General features: G+C 51.4%; 1 protein-coding gene across 4 annotated transcripts in view; it reads left to right on the top strand.

Moving 5' to 3' along the window:
• Positions 1 to 21,000, top strand: part of LOC137412163 (protein HEG homolog 1) — a 165,482-nt gene that overhangs the window by 80,443 nt on the left and 64,039 nt on the right. For all 4 annotated transcript variants that reach the window (XM_078782288.1, XM_078782290.1, XM_078782289.1 and 1 more), the window contains exon 6: positions 259 to 317. In XM_078782288.1, the coding sequence (XP_078638414.1) occupies positions 259 to 317 (59 nt within the window). The remainder of the gene's footprint in view (positions 1 to 258; positions 318 to 21,000) is intronic.

Here is a 21,000-nt window from a genome sequence, read left to right as displayed (position 1 = left end):
AGCCAGGAGGAAATTTACATTTCTATAATAGTATGTTTGTAGTGCATTGCTGAAGTTTGTGTTAACCAAACCAGTTTATTAACTCTTGATTTATTTGAGCATTTAGTATAAATGCTGGTGAGTAATAAATGTTGATTGTCATATTAACTTGATGTATTTACATGTGTATTTAAAGTGCTATATCAATTTCTATGTAAGTATAATATGCAAATTATTATAGCATGGGATTCACTTGAATGCCTTTCTCTCTTTTTGCAGTTTAACAACGTTTATTGGAACATTTCTGGTTATATTGGTGTTGAAGTTCTGCAAATCAGGTATGTTTCATTGGAATTTTAAAGTGAAAATGTTGTTTTTGGTTCAAATGATTATTTATAATCCTGTTCATTAATCTAACTGCTTCACTCTGCCCCCAGTGGTGTTTGTAATAGAGGACATGTTTTGTAATTTGTCCCTCCCATTGGAGGAAGACGCTCTCGTGTTCAGGACATTGGTGCTCCTATGGTTGGCAGCGAGTGCCCCGGAAGCATTGACGGAAAGAGACTGGCAATCATACATGTGGGAAAATTGCAGGCTCAGTCAGGGTCGCTCAGATAGCTCAGATGGCAGAGCACTGTTATGGTTTTCCAGAGGACCTGGGTTCGATTCCTGGTCTGGGTATGTAATTTTCCCACATATACCAATTTAATGTGTGTTGTTGTTGCCAAGCATGATTAATCATTCTGCAGTACAATTTTTTTTTTCAAGACGTACATCTTTTAAATTGACATTTTATTTTCAAATTCCCTTAGGATTCCAATTAGAATGATAATACAATTAAGCCTTAATTATTAAAATTTCCCAATGCCTACTCCACTGAGACTCTCTGCTCCTCTGGGTCTTCGCAGTCTTCATCATGTTAAAAACATGATTTCACTGTATCACTTGTCATTGATACAGTGATACAGTACATTGACATGTCACATTTTAACTGTTTTCAAAATGTATCCTGTTGGTTCATCAATTTCCCCCCCCCCCCCCCCACGCCCTTCTCAAGATCTGCTTATGAACATGCGTTTTGTGTTTCTCTTTTTTTTTCCTACTGCATGTTTTTTGTTGTTTCGTGTTGTTATTAATTACGAGCAAAGTACCCGCCCTAGGGGCGATCTTGTTCCAAGTATGCAACACATTTTTCTGCCATCGGATATTTTCTGCTGACAACTACTTTGACTTGGATTTCTTGCTGATTTCCTATGATAATATTGCTCTTGCTGATTTCTGTTCAACTTAAGTGTCCTTGGTTTTTGAGGCATCTTGATTTTCCAGAAAAAAACCCATCAAATGTCACCCTAGCTAACAACACCCACAACCAACCCACACCCCCCTCTTTCCCCTCCCCTCCACCATCCCCTCACAATCCCCCATTCCCTCACAATCCCCCATCAAGCATCACTCTACCTAACAATACCCACAATAACCCCACACCCCTCACCCCACTCCACTTCCCCCCACAATCCCCCTTCAACTGTCACCCTAGCAAACAATACCCTTGACCACCTTACCCCCCTCCCCCATCCCGTCACAATCCCCCATCAGCCATCACCCTAGCTAATAATACCCATGACCGCAACCCCCCCCCCCCCCTTTCCCCTCCATCACACCCTCACAATCCCCCATCAACCGTCACCCTACCTAACAGTACACCGACGACAACCCCATCCACCCCTCCCCTTCATCATCCCCAATCAGTATCAGAATCCGAGCTCGCAATGCGCCTTTTCTCTGTGTACCGTTGCAGGCAGGATAACGGTGAGTTCACAATGCAAAATAACCCTGTCACTGGCAAGCTCAAAGTCTGGGGTTTTTCCCAGCACTTTGTGATTGGCAAATAAAACAAAATTCCCTTCAAATTAGACCATGATTGATGATTGCCAATGGTTTTTCAGACAAAGAAATTGCGTTTGGGCTCCCCTTTAAGGGTCTTCAGGGTCTTTTCAGCCTTTGGGGTCTTTTAAGTTTTTGGGGTCTTTCATTCTTTGGGGTCTTTTCATTCTTTGGAGGTTTTTGGGACTTTAAGGATCTTTGGGGTATTTTGGGTCTTTTCAGTCTTTGGGATATTTTTTGTCTTTTCGACCTTTTGGGTCTTTAAGGGTCTTCGGGGTCTTTTTGTCTTTTCAGTCTTTTGGGTCTTCAATGATCTTTGGGATATTTTGGGTCTTTGGGGTCTTTAAGGGTCTTTGGAATATTTTGGGTCTTCAGAGTCTTTTGGGTCCTCTGGGTCTTTTGGGTCTTTAAGGGTCTTCAGGGTATTTTGGGTCTTTTGGTTCTCTTGGATCTTTGAAGGTCTTTGGGGTATTTTGTGTCTTCAGGATCTTTTGGTTATCTTGGGTCTTTAAGGGTCTTTGGGGTATTTTGGGTCTTTGGGTATTTTCGACATTTTGGGTCTTTAAGGGTTTTCGGGGCCTTTTTGTCTTTTCGGTCTTTTGGGACTTCAAGGATATTTGTGATATTTTGGGTCTTTGGGGTCTTCGGTGTCTTTTTAAATATTTTGGGTCTTTAAGGGTCTTCAGGGTCTTTTGGGTCTTCAGGGTCTTTTGGTTTTCTTGAGTCTTCGTGGTCTTTAAGGGTCTTTTGGGTCTTCAGGGCATTTTGGGTCTTCAGGATATTTTGGGTCTTTAAGGGTCTTTGGAGTATTTCGGGTCTTTTGGGTCTTCGGGGTTGTCAAGGGTCTTTGGAATATTTTCAGTCTTTGGGGTATTTTAGGACTTCAGGGTATTTTGGGTCTTCGTGGTCTTTTGGGTCTTCTGGGTATTTTGGGTCTTCGTGGTCTTTTGGGTCTTCGGGGTATTTGGGGTCCATTGGGTCTTTTCAGTCTTGTATGTATTTTAGGTCTTCATGGTCTTTTAGGTATTTGGGATATTTGGGGTCTTCATTGTCTTTTGGGTCTTCACAGTATTTTGGGTATTTGGGGTCCATTGGGGCTTTTCAGTCTTTTAGGTCTTTTAGGGTCTTCATGGTCTTTTAGGTATTTGGGGTATTTCAGGGTCTTTGGAGTATTTTGGGTCTTCAGGGTATTTTGGGTCCTTTGGGTCTTCAGGAGGCACATGCGATTTGGTCTCTTCCGAAGACAGAAGCGTCTTCCGGAAGATTGCTTTGCTCCGAACAGGCAGAAGAGAAGCAAGATGGCGGCCAAACATGTATTACTCGCGCTCATGATGGAAGAATTAGACAAAGATGACACTACATCACAAGTTGATGCAAATATCCAGATTGTGTTTTCACTTGCAAGTTTTGCTGCGTCAGTATAACCAGCAGCGTTTCTCCGTGACTGAAATTATGGGTGAAAACGGCGCATATATCACTCCCATATCACTCACTAATTACCAAGAAAACAACAAATAAGTAAAATAGAACTCGTGATTAAGTGAGTTAACCCTTTTAAGCAAACTTGCCATACAGCTGTAACATCAACGTGTTGAAGGAGCTGGGGCTCCCACGTCGATCGGAAGAATGGACGCGACAAAAAGCTGGAATTCATCCGAGTTGCTTTAATCAAACCAAACACTCAGGCACTCTGAAAAGCCCGTTTATCGGGCAGCAATATATATACATATTATCCCGGAGCGTTTGCCCAGGAAAGGCGAGAGGGGGCGTGGCCCAGCGTCCTGGCTACGGCCTGGCAAGTTGAGGGCGAGCCTGCCCGGGCATGCCCGGGCATGCCCGGGCGTCCCGACCGAGGCCTGGCAAGTTGAGCGCGGGCCTGCCCGGGCGTCCTGGACGAGCCCGGCATGGTGATCGCTCCGCGTCCTTGATAGGTGCAAGGCGATTGTGAAAACCCAGCGGTAGCCGCTACACACATCCCCCCAGAATCGACTTGCACCGGCAGGGTCAATTTGAGGGGGGTCCTGATGACCCGGCCGAAGCGACCCCTGGCTGGTCGTGGGAGGGGGTCCGGTGTGGTGGTGGGCGGTCGAGTGGGGGGCACCGTGGACGGGGGGCGTCCTTGCCGCGGCGGAAGGGCCACCCGTGGTGGGTGGTCGACGTCCACGTGCGCCGGCTTGAGGCGGTCCACCGCAATCCGGTCCGACCTGCCGCCGATGTCGATGACGAACGACTTGTCGTCCCGTCGCAGCACCCGGAAGGGCCCGTCGTACGGCGGCCGGAGTGGCCCCCGATGTGCGTCGTGACGCACAAAAACATACTCCGCTGTGCGAAGTGCTGGGGGGACGTAGGACTGGGGGTCACCGTGGTGGGATGTTGGCACGGGGGCAAACCGTCGGGCGGCCTCCTGGAGGTCCGAGCGCTGGTGAGCTGCGGACCAGGGACTGGTAGCGTCGGGCACGAATTCGCCCGGGACGCGTAGCGCCTGGCCATAGACCAGCTCGGCGGTGGATGCCTGGAGGTCCTCCTTGGGGGCCGTGCGGAGGCCCAAAAGGACCCACGGCAGCCGGTCGGCCCAACCGCCGTCTTGAAGGCCGGCCATGAGCGCGGCCTTCATGGAGCGGTGGAATCGCTCGCACAACCCGTTTGCTTGGGGGTGGTAGGCCGTAGTACGGTGGAGCTTGACCCCCAGGTTGCGGGCGACCGCGCCCCACAGCTCGGAGGTGAACTGTGGTCCGCGGTCTGACGAGATGTCCGCCGGTGCGCCGAAGCGGGCGACCCAGGTGGCGATGAAAGCCTGCGCCACGTCGGCGGTGGTGGTGGAGACGAGGGGAACGGCCTCCGGCCACCTGGTGGTCCTGTCCACCATGGTGAGCAGGTGTGTGAACCCCCGTGACGGGGGGAGGGGGCCCACCAGATCCACGTTGACGTGGTCGAAACGTCGTTCGGGCATGGTGAAAGGTGCCAGCGGGGCCTGGGTGTGTCGGTGGACCTTGGCCCGTTGGCAGGCCGTGCAGGTGCTGGTCCAATCGCGGACGTCCCGACGAAGGCCGTGCCAGACGAATCGCGCCGACACCAGCTTCTGGGAAGCTTTCCGGCCCGGGTGGGAAAGGCCGTGGAGGGAGGCGAAGATGCGGCGTTGCCACGTGACGGGCACGATGGGGCGAGGCTGGCCTTGGGAGACGTCGCAGAGCAGGACAGTGTCCGCGAAGGGGATGTCGGCCAGGCGGAGGCCCGTGTCCGCCGCCCGGAGGGCTTGCACCGTGGTGTCGGTGGTTTGGTCCGCCGCCATAAGCGCAAAGTCCACGCCCAGGTGGACCGCGTTCGCGCTGGCCCGGGAAAGACAGTCGGCCACGGCGTTGTTTTTGCCGGTGACGTGCCGGATGTCCGTGGTAAACTCCGACACGGCGGAGAGGTGGCGCTGTTGGCGGGCCGACCACGGCTCCGTGACCTTGGCCATGGCGTAAACCAACGGCTTGTGGTCGACGAACGCCGTGAAAGGTCGGTCCTCCAGGAGGTGGCGGAAATGGCGGACGGCCAGGTGTAGACCGAGGAGCTCCCGGTCAAACGTGCTGTATTTGAGCTCGTTCGGCCGGAGCTGCCGGCTGAAAAAAGCGAGTGGCTGCCAAACCCCGTTCACCCATTGCTCATGTACGGCGCCCACCGCGTAGTCGGAGGCATCCGTGGTGAGGGCGATGGGAGCGTTGAGCACCGGATGAGCGAGCAGTGTTGCGTCGGCGAGGGCCCGCTTTGAGCTTTGGAAGGCCGCATCCATTGCTGCGGACCAGGCGATGTCGTGCTTGGCCGGCTTGCCCCGGAGGGCTTCGTAGAGGGGCCGCATGAGTTTAGCAGCGCGGGGCACGAAGCGGTGATAAAAATTCACCATTCCCAGGAATTCCTGCAGGGCCTTTATGGTGCGGGGACGCGGGAACGTGGTGATGGCCTCGACCTTGGTTGGCAGCGGCACGGCCCCGTTCTTGGTGATGTGGTGGCCCAAAAAATCAACGGCCGTCGTGCCGAAGTGGCATTTGGCCGGGTTGACGATGAGGCCGTGCTCGCTGAGGCGCCCGAACAGTGTTCGGAGGTGGAGGAGGTGCTCGGCCCGGGACGTGCTGGCGACGAGGATGTCGTCCAGGTAAACGAAAAGGAACGGCAGGTCACGCAGCACGCCGTCCATCAAGCGCTGGAACGCCTGAGCCGTGTTCTTGAGACCAAACGGCATCCGCAAGAATTCGAATAAGCCGAACGGCGTGATGACTGCCGTTTTAGGGACGTCGGCCGCCCTGACAGGTACCTGGTGATATCCCCGTATGAGATCAATTTTCGAAAAAATGACCCGTCCCGCCAGACGGGCGGAGAAGTCTTGGATATGCGGGATCGGGTACCTGTCGGGGGTGGTAGCGTCATTGAGACGGCGGTAGTCGCCACACGGGCGCCATCCACCCTCCGGCTTTGGCACGATGTGCAGTGGCGAGGCCCACGCGCTATCGGAGCGCCGCACGATGCCGAGGTGCTCCAACGCGTCGAATTCGGCCTTCGCCACGGCGAGCTTGGCTGGGTCGAGGCGGCGGGCCCTGGCGTAGACCGGCGGGCCCGTGGTTGTTATGTGGTGCTCGATCCCATGCCGTACTGCGACGGCCGAAAACGTCGGCCGCGTGAGGGCCGGGAACTCCGTGAGCAGGCGAGCAAACTCGTTCGCCGCCGGGACGGCGCATGCCAGCTCGGTCGGCGCGGAGCTGCTCAATGTGCATACCAGGGAGCTGAAGGTTTCGGCGTTGATTAAACGACGCCGTTGGACGTCCACCAGCAGTCCGTGTGCGCAGAGGAAGTCGGCGCCTAGCAGAGCCATGGGCACGTTTGCGGTTACAAACGTCCAAGCAAAGCGTTGGCCGCCGAAGCAGAGGGTGACGTTGCGCGGGCCGAAGGTGTGGATGGTCGATCCGTTGGCCGCAACCAAGGAGGGGCCGCAAACCGCGGACTGCCTGTCCTGGTCAGAGGCGGGTATGACGCTCAGTTGGGCGCCGGTGTCGCACAGGAAGCGCCGTCCGGACGCTTTATCCGTGATGAACAGTAAGTTGCCCATGTGGCCGGCGCTCATGGCTGGTAATGAACGCCGGCCCGGCCGTTTCCCGGCCTGCCGAAGGTGCACGGGGGTCGGCATGTCCGGGCCTTCTGTCCGAACCTGGCATGATAGTAACACCACGCTTGGTCAGGTGGAGGCCCCGGTCGTCGTGCTGGAGGTGGTCGGCTTGGTGTAGCGGCCGCCAATTGCGTCGGCAGTTCAGTCGTCGACCGTGCCGGGTGCTCGGGCGCCATGGGTGTTGCGTCGGACGGCGGTGGGTCCCATGTCGCCGCTGCGATGCGCTGACCTGCGGCGGAGATCTTGTCGGCTTCTCTGGCAAGGGCCCGGAGATCTGTGATCGTCGTGCTTGCCAGGGCGAGGCATACCGGGTTAGGCAGCTGACGGAGGAACAGCTCCCGGAACAGGAATGCCGGAGAGTGCTCGCCGAGCAGTGAAAGCATGTAGTCCATTCGCTCGGAAGGGCGCGTGTCGCCGAGCTCGGGCAGGTCGAGCAGGCGCCGTGCGCGTTCCGCCGATGGGAGGGCGAAAGCGTCGAGGAGAAGCTTCTTAATCGCGCCGTATTTGTCAGCGGCTGGCGGGCTCTCGAGGAGGCTCAGGGCCGCGGTGGCCGAACCGAGCGCTGCTACCACATGGTGGAAGCGGGTGTCGTCGGCCGTGATGCCTCGCAGGGCGAACAGGGAATCCGCCTGTGCGAACCAAACCGCCGCGTGAGCCTCCCAGAAGGTAGGCAGTTTAAGGGCGACTGCCGTGTCCATGTCGGTAGGTCACCAATGAAGGAGCTGGGGCTCCCACGTCGATCGGAAGAATGGACGCGACAAAAAGCTGGAATTCATCCGAGTTGCTTTAATCAAACCAAACACTCAGGCACTCTGAAAAGCCCGTTTATCGGGCAGCAATATATATACATATTATCCCGGAGCGTTTGCCCAGGAAAGGCGAGAGGGGGCGTGGCCCAGCGTCCCGACCGAGGCCTGGCAAGTTGAGCGCGGGCCTGCCCGGGCGTCCTGAACGAGCCCGGCATGGTGATCGCTCCGCGTCCTTGATAGGTGCAAGGCGATTGTGAAAACCCAGCGGTAGCCGCCACAGTGTCATATATGACAAAGTTCTTTCAAAGTAATCGGCGAGGCCATTTTGTTTTCGAAGAGCCCACGCCTCTTCTGCTGGATAACGGGAAGAGGCAGAAGAGCTTCCGAGAAGAGAAGAGTCCAAATCGAACGACCGGGAGAGCTCTTCTTCTTCCAGAAGTGCAAATCGCACGTGCCTAATGTCTTTTGGGTCTTCAGGGTCTTTTGGTTCTCTTGGGACTTTAAGGGTCTTCTGGGTCTTTTGGGTCTTCTGGGTTGTTAAGGGTCTTTTGAATATTTTCAGTCTTTGGGGTCTTTTAGGTCGTTGGGGTCTGTTGGGTCTTCAGGGTCCATTGGGTCTCTTTAGTGTTTTAGGTCTTTGGGGTTGTAAAATAATCAGATTTACAACAGTGTCTCAGAAGGTGAGTTTAATCAGTATCGAACACCAGCAATATCTGAAAGAGAATTGACAATCATAGGATCAATATATGACAAACATATGAGCAAGAAAGAGTATCATATTCAAGCACGTGAGCAGGCGATATGCAAAGTAGTTCCCTCACCATTCTAAGCATACACGTGGATAAAGCATGATAAATGTCTCAGGACTGCGCTTCTCACTTCGGAGCCAAGTTCTTATAGTAGCCACGTAGTGGATAGAAGCGGTAATGGCGCCAGGGTCGCAACTTGGATACAATTTCACCACAGGGGTCTTTTAGGTATTTTGGGGGTATTTAGGGTCCACGGGTTATTTAGGGTCCTCGGGGTATTTTGGGTCCTCTGGGTCTTCGCAGTCTTGTAGGTCCTCTGGGTGTTGAGGGGGGAGGGGGCGTGTGGACGGTCTTTTGGGTCCTTTGGGTACATTAGGTTAAGTATTTTAGTTTACATTTGTGGGTGGAGTCAGGTCAGCTGTCCAACCAATGGGTGAAGAGTGGACATACATACATACATAAATACATACATACATACTGTTACGCAACCGTGATTAACACCACAGTTACGGATGGCCGATTTGCGAGACTTTAACTCCCGAGGCGAAAACTCAATGGCGGATTCAAACTCAACACAAAGTTAAACGCGCGGAATGGCAGACACAGCAAAGCTCCGCAGCCTTATCTATTAAAATGAAACACCCAGGAAAACTGCGTTCAGATATATACAGAAAATAATATAAGGATTTATTAATGAAAAGTAAAGACAGTGAAAAAGCCCGCGCCGGTAGTACTAATAACTCTAATAAGCCTAAATTGGGATCCCACACACACCAGATACCAAACACGATACGAGGGAGATTATGAATACGAAAATAACACGTCTCGTCAGGTAAAGTGTAAACGCGGAGCTCGGGCTTATCTGGCTCCTTTCGTCTTCTTGTAACACGGCCGCGCTCAACCGCCACCAGGCCTCGTCGGTTCAACGGCACACCCACACCACGAGCTCCCTTGCTCCAACGGTCCAACGCAGGGCTGCACAAAGCAAACGAACTCCACTCGACCAGGGCCAGGAAGGACTCCTTTGAACTCCACTCGACTCGACTCTCTGCGGGAGTGCTGGCAGCCAAGTGCCAACTGTTCACTGCTCTGTGCCAACTGCCAACGAACTGCCGTACGAACTGCTCTGTGTGCCAACTCTTCAGTGCCAACTGCCGACTGCCGTACGAACTGCTCTGTGCCAACTCTTCAGTGCCAACTGCCGTGTGCTCTGTGTGCTCCGAAAATGGCGTCCGACCGTCGCTAATATTCTCTCGCCGATGACGTCACATTGGCGCACTCCTCAGCCAATCAAAAGCCTCCCAACTCGCCGGCTCGCCCAGGTCACGCCCTCTGCGGCATCCTCACCACTCCGCGTCCCCGACCCCGCGGTCCTTGTGTTATAACACGTGCCAGGCGAGGTTTGTAGGCCTTGGAGGTGTAAACGGTGGCGGTGTATTGTGGCGGTGTTTTTGGCCTGGTTTCCTGTCCATTTATTCCGAAGTCATTGTCAGGGAAAGGAATTATTTAATGTTGCGCTAAGGACCTAACTAATGTTTATGTGGTTTGCAGTGCCATAATGGACAAAGGTTTGACTACTAGGTGAGACTCACAGGGGCGTTACCTTTAATCCCTCACTATTTACCACTCGAACCTCCAGGTAGGTCCACAATCATACATCTTCCCCCGACAAACGCCTAAACATCAAGAACTTATTACATGTAGAGTCCCTGTCACGACAGCCGAATACCTACCTATTCAGATCTACCTAGCTCTAGATGTTGCTCTACCAAATTCATAACACAGCCCCCCCCCCCCCCCTGGAACCGTAGCTCCTGCAAGGTTCACCGCAGGCGCTACCATTCCAGCCTTAACACTTACTGTCACACACTTAATTAACCTATGAAATAAATCAGGAAGGGCTGTGGGAAGTGAGTCGGACTACCTACCTACACTTCCTTAACATGCTGAACCCCTTAACCATCATGCAAGTATGTACATTGTCTTCGTTGTTCCTGTGGAGGGAGGAAACAAACAACACACAACACTAACTTAACCACAAAACTTAACCATCTTTCCAAAACTCAAACCTTTGTACATACCCCGGTCTACAGACCGCGTCCCCCGGTGGATGCCACAAGACACAACCTTACCTGCGGGGCCATCCCCAATGCATCCCCCTAAATTTCCACGGGCCCTGTCCAGATGTTACAGGTGAGTGACACGGCTTGGTGGATTTCGCCCACATTCATGCAACACAGACCCCTTAACCACTCATTCTCATTCCATAGGTCATCAAGGCATTTCAAAAATCAACAAAGCACTTATTTCAATACACCCCCTGCAGGACCATGGCATTGATGTCATTCACGTGTGTGTGCATTCCTCAACTAGGCAGCGGGGAGGTACCGCACAAAAAGATGGTGGGGGCGCATCAGGCTGTGGTGCCCGCAGTCCCAAAAACAAGTCAACCGACTTACAAGTTCATTGCCCCCCCCCCCTTTACCTCTTGGCCCCATGACAGCCCAACAGCCCCTTTCCGCCGTTACCTCGCCGGTGAGGGTCTCCACACACCCCAGGCTCCTTTGCCTCCTGCTTTCGCGCAGCAACACGGGTCACCGGGGGACTTCCTCACCCCGCGGCGCCCAACCAGACCCTCCACCGACGAGCTCCAATTTCCAGTTACCACCGGCTGCCAGGGGTAATTGCCGCAGAGGGGGGCCCGCAGGCATCGCTCCTCAGAGCTTGCTCTGTACCTGCGGACACACACACCTTCCCCACCCACAAGACCCCAAAACACACTTCCTCCCCCGCTGCCATTCAATTCTCCACACAACTCAGCACAATTCAGTACAATTCTTGGTGTAAAAGGTGTTACAAGGCTTGCCATGGCCTGCCACATGTGAAATCCCCCAGTTCACATTTAAACCATCACACATTTCCAAAAGCACATTTCCAAAAGCACAAGTATCGCCCCTCATTATCTCCAATAATAATCATCACTCACTCTCCAGGTTCCACTCTCACGACCACATCAAAACACCTAACCACAATACAAAAACATACGCCACCCACAAGACACTGTGGCTCCCATTCCATCCCCTCACCGGCCATGTCATCACTCTCACCCGCCTCCCAACTCCAATTTACATGTCCCCAATTTCCCAAGCAAGTCCTGAAGCCTGGGACAGTACTAAAACACTCACCTCAAGTGCAGGTAGTTGCAGGTTGGTCAGGTTCAAGAGTGTCATCCACCCTTACAATTCCCAAAATTTCACATGGGGCCTACCAAATACTTCCAAATTTCTCTTTTGTCCCCACTACACTGGCAGGTATGTGGATCCGCATCCAACGGTGATCATCGCTACACAACTACCTATGGCCACGACAGCTCTGCACCTCTACCGTGCAAGGGTCACCGGGACAAGGTGAGCAGTCAAAACGCCAACATGGCCCATGAGTGTCCATAAGGGTGCGACCCACCATCCATCCTTCGGCCCCCCTGCGAGGAACACAGCTGCAGCAGCGCCAGCTGGCCAATGTGGTGAGCACTTGCTGCCACAACACACACTACCGCACACACAACCTCGGCCCTGGGGGGCACGGTCGCAGTGCGTGGCATCCCTACAGCCACGTCCCCTGCACCTCCCCATCATCCCCCAGTCCGACTACAGAACTGCAGCCCCCCAGTGCTCACCCACACTTGACCACACCAAGGTCCAGTCAACAGCCATGCTCCACCAGGAGACTCACCCAGTAGACATGGTCCACACACCTCGGACATGCACAGCACCACGTTGACCCTCAGGCTACACAACTACATCCCCATAACCCCGCGTCCCAAATATCAGCACAGTTGCCCCCGCAACCAGTTGAAAGCTGTGTCTTGCTACCCTATTAATTTCATCACAGCCTCCAACACTTTGGTCTACACACCTGGATCAATAATGGCGTCACTGTACAGTGTCCACCATGGCATTTCAAAATCCACCCTTAAATTTCCATCTAACCCACAGATTACCCATGCCAACCATTTGTCACATTTCACTAACCTCACCAAAGAAGGATGCTTTGCCATACACATGCCAGCCGAGCATGGCCCATATGCTCGGCTCGTTACACATCTCCCGATTCACATCCCCATGGCTCTCTTCCCAACCCGAGAGTCCATAAATCATAACGGAGCATCTGTGGAAGGTCACTCACACCATCACGTTCCACAGATGCCCCAATAGTTGTCCGGCAGGCTATCTCCATCCCTGTCCATTCGGTTTGACCCGCGTCCATAGACCAACCACCATGCCAGGTCACCACATGCTGGTTGTCCCAGAGTCCCTGGAGGAGAGTGCCAGGCCGCATGCCCGGGTGGTCACCACATCAGTCCCAAGTTGGCCGTCCGCAGTGCCACCACCAAAGCGCGACCCACAACACCTCCCCCTAGTGGTCCTCAATATTTGCCATCCCAGGCTTGAGAAACCACCTCGGACCTCCCTGGAGGTCTTAACCCCCACCAGGGTCCGGTGACCCTGCCGGCCCGAGCCGCCGGCTCGGATGGCGCCCCGACGGACAAGGGACGCCACACTCCACCAGACCCCCCGTGGGACCCAGGTCGTACCTCGACACCCAAGGCTGGACCCCACGTCCAAATCTCGCCATCACAGCCCCCCAGCTGGCTGGCATACCCAAATTTTGAAAGGGGCAACTTTTGCCCAAGGCCATCACCCATGACCTCTCCATGTCCAAATCCCGCAGCCCGGGGACCAATCCCCACCATGGCTGCTCCAAATCAATTTCCCATTGTAATTTTATTTTACAAATTTTCATTCCCACTGCCAAACCGCAGCTGCAGGGAACAACCTCTACCACCGGTTGTTCTGCCCCTCCCTGCAGTTGATCCAAATTCCCTACAGGGACCAAATCTCCAGAAGCTCTATCTCCCGATCCTCCAAGATCCAAATCCAGCCCGGAGCCAACACACTCCCCCAACTGGTTGTCCAATTTTGGAGCCTCTGTTTCCAAATAGCAGTGTACAGTGAGCGTCCCCTCGGTCATTCCAACCACCTCCTCGGACCAACTCACCTCATCACCCAGGCTCCTTTGGGCCTGAACAAGCTCTACCTCCATGGGACTGTCACAGGTCTCCAGCCGCTGGATCAAATCATCCTCATCCTCATCATTTCCACAAATCATTCCTGGCCCCGCCAGGCTTTGATCAATATCCCCAATAAATACCCGGTCCGGCTCTCTCGCATGGACCCCCAAAAACTCTACCCCCTCTTGCTCCGCACCACCGCCCTGGTGCTGCACAATTCCAAATTCATCCCCCGGTTGGGGTGTTGTGACATCCACACGGTCCCAATAAACAACCAGGCCAGAATGTGGGAAACATTCCCCATTACAACTCTCACATTCCAAATTTCCTTCCCCGCTCACCTGTGGACACTCCACGTTTACCTGCAGGCATTCCCCATCTACCTGTACACATTCCCCATCGAACTGTGGACATTCTCCGCTCACCTGTACACTTACCACAATTGCCATTTCCCTTTTTAATCCATTAATTTGGTCACTCATGTCCTTCAGTCCTTCCCTCCATTCCTTCCCCTGCGACTCCATTTTATTTTCCATCCCTTCAATTTGTTCCTCCAATCGATCACTCATTCCCTTCATTCCTTCCCTACATTCCTTCCCCTGCGACTCCATTTTATTTTTAATGTTATTTTCCATCCCTTCCATTTTTCGAAGCAATTGACCCAACATCTGGTCGGTTGTCGGGGCCGTTCCTACTGCTCCCGACTCCCCGGTGGGGGAGGGGGATAAGTTGGTGCTCGGGACGAGGGAGGTTCCAAGGCTCACCTCTACATCAAATTCCCCTATTTCCGGCTCACTCCCAACGCTGACGGAGGCCTCGCTACGCACCTCCATTTCGTCGACCTCCGACATCCGCTTTTCGGAAGGTCGTTCCCCGCGCGCGTATTTATTTCAATTCCAAAAACACAATTTAAATTTGACGAAGACGCGATATCGCGCTCCGTATGCCCAATTGATTACTAAATTTCTCCGCCTCGCCTATAAAAATTTTGCGTTCGAACGTCGGGCGCAATACACGCCCGACCGTGTCGATGTCTCGCCGCGGACAAAAAAATTTGTCCGACGGGTTCAAATCCTACACTCCTGACACCACTTGTTACGCAACCGTGATTAACACCACAGTTACGGATGGCCGATTTGCGAGACTTTAACTCCCGAGGCGAAAACTCAATGGCGGATTCAAACTCAACACAAAGTTAAACGCGCGGAATGGCAGACACAGCAAAGCTCCGCAGCCTTATCTATTAAAATGAAACACCCAGGAAAACTGCGTTCAGATATATACAGAAAATAATATAAGGATTTATTAATGAAAAGTAAAGACAGTGAAAAAGCCCGCGCCGGTAGTACTAATAACTCTAATAAGCCTAAATTGGGATCCCACACACACCAGATACCAAACACGATACGAGGGAGATTATGAATACGAAAATAACACGTCTCGTCAGGTAAAGTGTAAACGCGGAGCTCGGGCTTATCTGGCTCCTTTCGTCTTCTTGTAACACGGCCGCGCTCAACCGCCACCAGGCCTCGTCGGTTCAACGGCACACCCACACCACGAGCTCCCTTGCTCCAACGGTCCAACGCAGGGCTGCACAAAGCAAACGAACTCCACTCGACCAGGGCCAGGAAGGACTCCTTTGAACTCCACTCGACTCGACTCTCTGCGGGAGTGCTGGCAGCCAAGTGCCAACTGTTCACTGCTCTGTGCCAACTGCCAACGAACTGCCGTACGAACTGCTCTGTGTGCCAACTCTTCAGTGCCAACTGCCGACTGCCGTACGAACTGCTCTGTGCCAACTCTTCAGTGCCAACTGCCGTGTGCTCTGTGTGCTCCGAAAATGGCGTCCGACCGTCGCTAATATTCTCTCGCCGATGACGTCACATTGGCGCACTCCTCAGCCAATCAAAAGCCTCCCAACTCGCCGGCTCGCCCAGGTCACGCCCTCTGCGGCATCCTCACCACTCCGCGTCCCCGACCCCGCGGTCCTTGTGTTATAACACGTGCCAGGCGAGGTTTGTAGGCCTTGGAGGTGTAAACGGTGGCGGTGTATTGTGGCGGTGTTTTTGGCCTGGTTTCCTGTCCATTTATTCCGAAGTCGGAAGTGGTTGGGTGTGGGTTCCTCTCTCACTAGTCATGGCACCTCAGCAAAGGACTTCTGTGACTCACTGGGATTGACACAATCTGTCAATTTCCCGACCCGGATCTCAGCCAATGGAGTATCTTCTCTTCTAGACTTGGTTATGACAAACTTCCCTGCTAATGTCTGCTGCTCTTCTTCTGCTCCAATCGGTTCTTCTGATCATGTGCTTGTCAAAGTGGACATCTCTCTGGCCATTCTCAGAGAGCCTCCTCAGCGTCGACGAGTCTGGCATTTCACTCAGGCCGACTGGGACGGTCTTCAAGCAGCCATCAATCGTCTGGATTGGTCTCCCATCTCCACTGCCTCTGACATCAATTCTTCCTGGGAATTCTTCCCAAGCAAACTGATCTCTCTCATGCACAGATTTATCCCATCTCGCCTTCAATTGTCTTACCCTTCCTCCCGTCCATGGTACACTGAATCTTGTGGTGAGGCAGTTGCCCTGAAACAACTTGCCTTTGCCTCTTGGAAGGCTAATCCAACTGAAGGAAATCTCAGTTCCTTCCACCAAGCTCGGAACAAGTGTGTGTCTACCCTCAGGAGTGCCAGGAAGCACTATCTCTCCTCACTCAAGAATGAACTCTCAAACCTGTCTCCTTCCTCCAAATCCTGGTGGCGTCTGGTCAAATCCGTTTCTGGTGTTTGTTCCCCCTCCATCCCCTCCCTTACCTCAAATGGCCACACAGTTGACATCGCACGTGACAAAGCCGAATGCCTCAACTCTGTGTTCGCCTCGAAATCCTTAGTCCCAAACCCATCTCTCTCTGTTCCCACCTTTCCCAGTCGAACCCAACTGCTCCTGGACTCTGTGTCCTTCTCTCCTGACAAGGTGGAGGAGTTTTTGTCAAACCTCGACTCTGATTCTGCAACTGGACCAGACGGCATCAGCCCACGGGTCTTAAAATCCTGCTCTGCCGCTCTATCTCACCCTCTCTCTGTTCTTTTCACCCTATCTTTTGCTCAAGGTCATCTGCCAGCATCCTGGAAATCAGCTAACATTACCGCTTTACACAAAAAAGGTGCAAAAACAGATCCTTGCAACTACAGACCAATCAGCCTGCTCCCAATTATCAGCAAAGTCATGGAATCCATCATTGCTTCGGATATGAAATCTTTCCTCTTCTCCAATGGCTTGATCTCTGATCATCAATTTGGTTTCAGACCAGGTCACTCTACTCTGGACATGCTGCTTCTGCTGTCTCAACAATGGATGGAGGTCCTCAATGCCAAACAGGAAATCAGAGCTGTCTCCCTTGACATATCAAGGGCCTTTGATACGGTCTGGCACCCAGCTCTGCTCACCAAACTCTCCTCCTATGGTATCCATGGAAATCTCCATGCATGGCTTGCGGACTTCCTCTCTGGTCGTAGTCAACGTGTGGCCCTGAATGGATTTCTCTCATCTCCCCTTCCTGTTCAGGCTGGAGTTCCCCAAGGAAGTGTGCTGGGCCCTGTGCTTTTTCTGGTCTTTATCAATGATCTCTCTGACTCTCTGGAAAATCCTCTCTATCTCTTTGCTGATGACTCCACTCTCTGCCGCTCCATTCCTCTTCCCTCAGATCGGCAGTCTGCAGCCTCCTCACTCTCTGAAGACCTGGACAAAATCACAGACTGGTCAAACAAGTGGAACATGTCTTTCAATCCTGCCAAATCTCACTCTCTTACTATGTCTCTCCGAAAAGATCGACTGGACAACCCTCCCATCTACTTTCTCAACAATCCTCTCCAAGAAGTTCTGTCACTCAAGCTTTTGGGTCTCACTATCTGCCATGATCTTTCTTGGGAAAACCACATTTCCAAGCTGGCCTCCAAAGCCAGTCGCCGACTGGGCATCCTCCGTCGTGCGAAGTCCTTCCTCGGCACACCTGAGCTCCTCACCACTTACAAGGCTTTCATCCGCAGCTCAATGGAATACTGTTCTCCCCTATGGGCTGGTGCTCCTGCCTCACACCTGGCTCGGCTTCACGCTGTTGAATCCAAAGCTTTCAAAATCATTGGAATCTCCCGCGATGAAGCTATCTCTGAGGGCCTTTCACTCACTCACCGCAGGCAGGTAGGTGGTCTTTCTGTCTTCTACCGACTCCTCTCCGGCCTTGCTCCCCCAGCTCTCTCTGTGCTCTGTCCCCCAAATATTCCTACAGGTCGCACAAGATCTGCTAGCAACCCTCTGATGGTTAAACTGCCGAAATCTCGGCTCTCTGCTCACCTTCACTCTTTCATTCCTCTTTTCTCCCGCCTGTGGAACAAACTCCCACACTCCCTTCAATCCCTCTCCTCCCTCCAGGTCTTTAAAACAGCTGTTCACCACCATCTCTTATCTTCCCCCATCCATAACCTTGATCTTTTCTACCCCCACTAATTCACCCCAGATCCACCTTGTTTGAAATTCCAACTTATTTCCTGGAAATCCTGGCAGTGTCCATATGTTTATACCTCTCCCACCCCCCCCCCCTTCACATGCCTCCCCCCTTCACATGCCTCCCCCCCTTCACATGCCTCCCCCCCAAAGCCCTCTCCCTCCCACAGATCTCTCGATGTCTCCATGTCTCTCGGTCCCTGCTCTCAAATGTTGTGTTTGTGTCCTTCCCCCTCTCTCCCCATCTTGTCTACCGCTCCCGATGTTATTTGTTTTATGTGTCTGTTTGTCTTTCTGTGTGATTAATGTTCGCTCTTTCACGAGCCTCGATCTTGTATACAAAAAAAAAAAAAAAAAAAAAAAAAAAAAAAAGTCATTGTCAGGGAAAGGAATTATTTAATGTTGCGCTAAGGACCTAACTAATGTTTATGTGGTTTGCAGTGCCATAATGGACAAAGGTTTGACTACTAGGTGAGACTCACAGGGGCGTTACCTTTAATCCCTCACTATTTACCACTCGAACCTCCAGGTAGGTCCACAATCATACATCTTCCCCCGACAAACGCCTAAACATCAAGAACTTATTACATGTAGAGTCCCTGTCACGACAGCCGAATACCTACCTATTCAGATCTACCTAGCTCTAGATGTTGCTCTACCAAATTCATAACAATACATACATACATACATACATACATACATACCTACATACATATATACATACAAACACTTGCTCCATTATATATAGATTTATTTTAACTTCGTGTTTAGCTCATGTTTGTTGTCTACTCAGCCTGCTCGGTTTCCTTGTCCTGTCTGTGGTCTCTACTTGAGCTATATGTGTGACCTCTTAAAAGCCAACATAATGATATATTCCAATCATCTGCGATCCAGCTTCAAGGAACCTTGAAACCAAGCCAACTTGTTCTGCTACTGTAATATGAAAAAATAGGACTGTAGCTTTAATATCTGAGCCCTGACCTAATGTTGTAACTCAAATTTGGTAGCATTCTGACTGGTGGGTCTGGAGAAGATTTTAGAAGGAATTTATGCAATTTTCCAAAAAATTGACCAAGTCGGGTATTTTGATACACTTCCGATCATGTGATCGGCATAACCACCTTTTAGAGGCCATTTTTCCCCGCAAAGCGGGGGTTGGCCTTTTTCGGGGACCGTGGTTGTTGTTGTTTTTTGGTCCCCTTTTTGAAGCAATGTTTTACGGCCGGATGCCCTTCCTGACGCCAACCCTTTTTGTCGCCTTTTTACGACACACAGGGAATTACCAGTGAACTGGTACTCAATTAGCCGACCTCGGAAGGATGACAGGCTGAGTCAACCCCCCTGGCGTTAATTCAGCGATCGACCGGGATTCGAACCCAGGATCCTTGGATCCTAAGCTGGCACCCTAGCCGCTAGCCCAACACCAGGAACTGATCGGCATGACCTCAGCAATTTAACATCTCTACCCTGGCCTAATATTGTAATCCAAATTTAGTAGCACTCTGATTGGTGGATCTGGAAAAAAAAGACTTTTGAAGGAATTTGCTAAATTCGCCATTTTGACACACTTCCGATCACGTGATCGGCATATCTTCCGCAATTTAACATCAGTGCCCTGTCCTAATATTGTAACCCACATTTTGTAGCATTCTGACTGGTGGGTCGGGAGAAAAGGATTTTTGAAGGAATTTACTAAGTCCGCCATTTTGACAGACTTCTTTTCATATGACCAGAACGAGCTTTGCAATAGCCATTACCAGTCAGGAGCGGAACCTTGCTGTGCCAAATTTCAGCCGGATCGGCCCATCGGTTTGGCCGGAAAAGTGGAAATAAGTGAGTGATGGATGGACGGACGATGGTGCACTATGACAATACCTTATCTGGAATTCAAAGTTCAGATAAGCTAATATTAAATTTTGGTTCAATAGAAAACTGGTTCAAATATCAATTTTGAAAGATATATAAATGATCTGTAACTGGCAATTCGACGTAGTTTTAACGAGCATTTATAACATTTATAACGAGCAAAACAGAAGACAGAACCCCTATGAAAAAAAGCAAAAATAAGACACATAGCCTTCCAGTTGGCAGACAGCAGAGCCTGGGCATTCGTCCAAAAGTCTCATTTGTATTTTCTTTTCCGAGTAAGATTGAGTCATAGCTTCCTCTTTTTAAACCTCGCTGCTTTGTTGCATTACGAACAACATGTGGCCCTCCTGTTGGACATTCCATTTTCAACAACTAACAGCCCTTCTTGCTTAAAAGTATTTCTTATCATCTTTTCAAGACTCATTCAAGTTTGGTGTTGTTTTTTATTTTTTATTTAATATTCCCTCCACATTTGAACACGAAGCTGGTTTTCTTCAATACCTGACAGCCCGATCCTTGGACAAATTATTATGAAAATGCCAATAGTACAGCCATATGATAGGCAACTTATTCATAAGTAACTTTATACAGAAATAAAACATCGACAACCTTAAAAAGGAATTAACTCAGAAATTAAGGAAAAAAAGATTGCAGCAAATACAGGGTGTTCCAAAAAGACTTGGACCAATTTGGTTGTTAATATATTCCGTACGACAAACGATACAATGACATCCTTTTTTTATATGATCCAGAAACTCAAAAGGTTTCTTTCTTTTCAGGTCTGGTGGTTTAATGTAAAATAAAATGGCGACTCCACAGGAGAAAACTTGGTGCGTCGAATGGTTCATCGAGATGAGATCTGCTCCGCAAGTTCAGCGTAATTTCTGTACAGAGTATGGAAGAAATCCGCCATCGCGAACCAGTATCAGAGAGTGGTACAAGAGGCTTAAGGAGACTGGAAGTTGTCAGAAACATAAAAGTACCGGTCGACCAAGCACAAGTGCAGCAGATTTTTGAACGAGAGCAAGAATCATTTCAACAAAGTCCCAGAAAATCAATCTGA

The sequence above is a fragment of the Myxine glutinosa genome, chromosome 7 (assembly GCF_964187855.1).
Source record: "Myxine glutinosa chromosome 7, kmMyxGlut1.1, whole genome shotgun sequence".
Classification (NCBI taxonomy): Eukaryota; Metazoa; Chordata; class Myxini; order Myxiniformes; family Myxinidae; genus Myxine; species Myxine glutinosa.
Note: the sequence above shows the minus strand (reverse complement) of the source record. Positions and strands in the feature narration are given on the sequence as shown.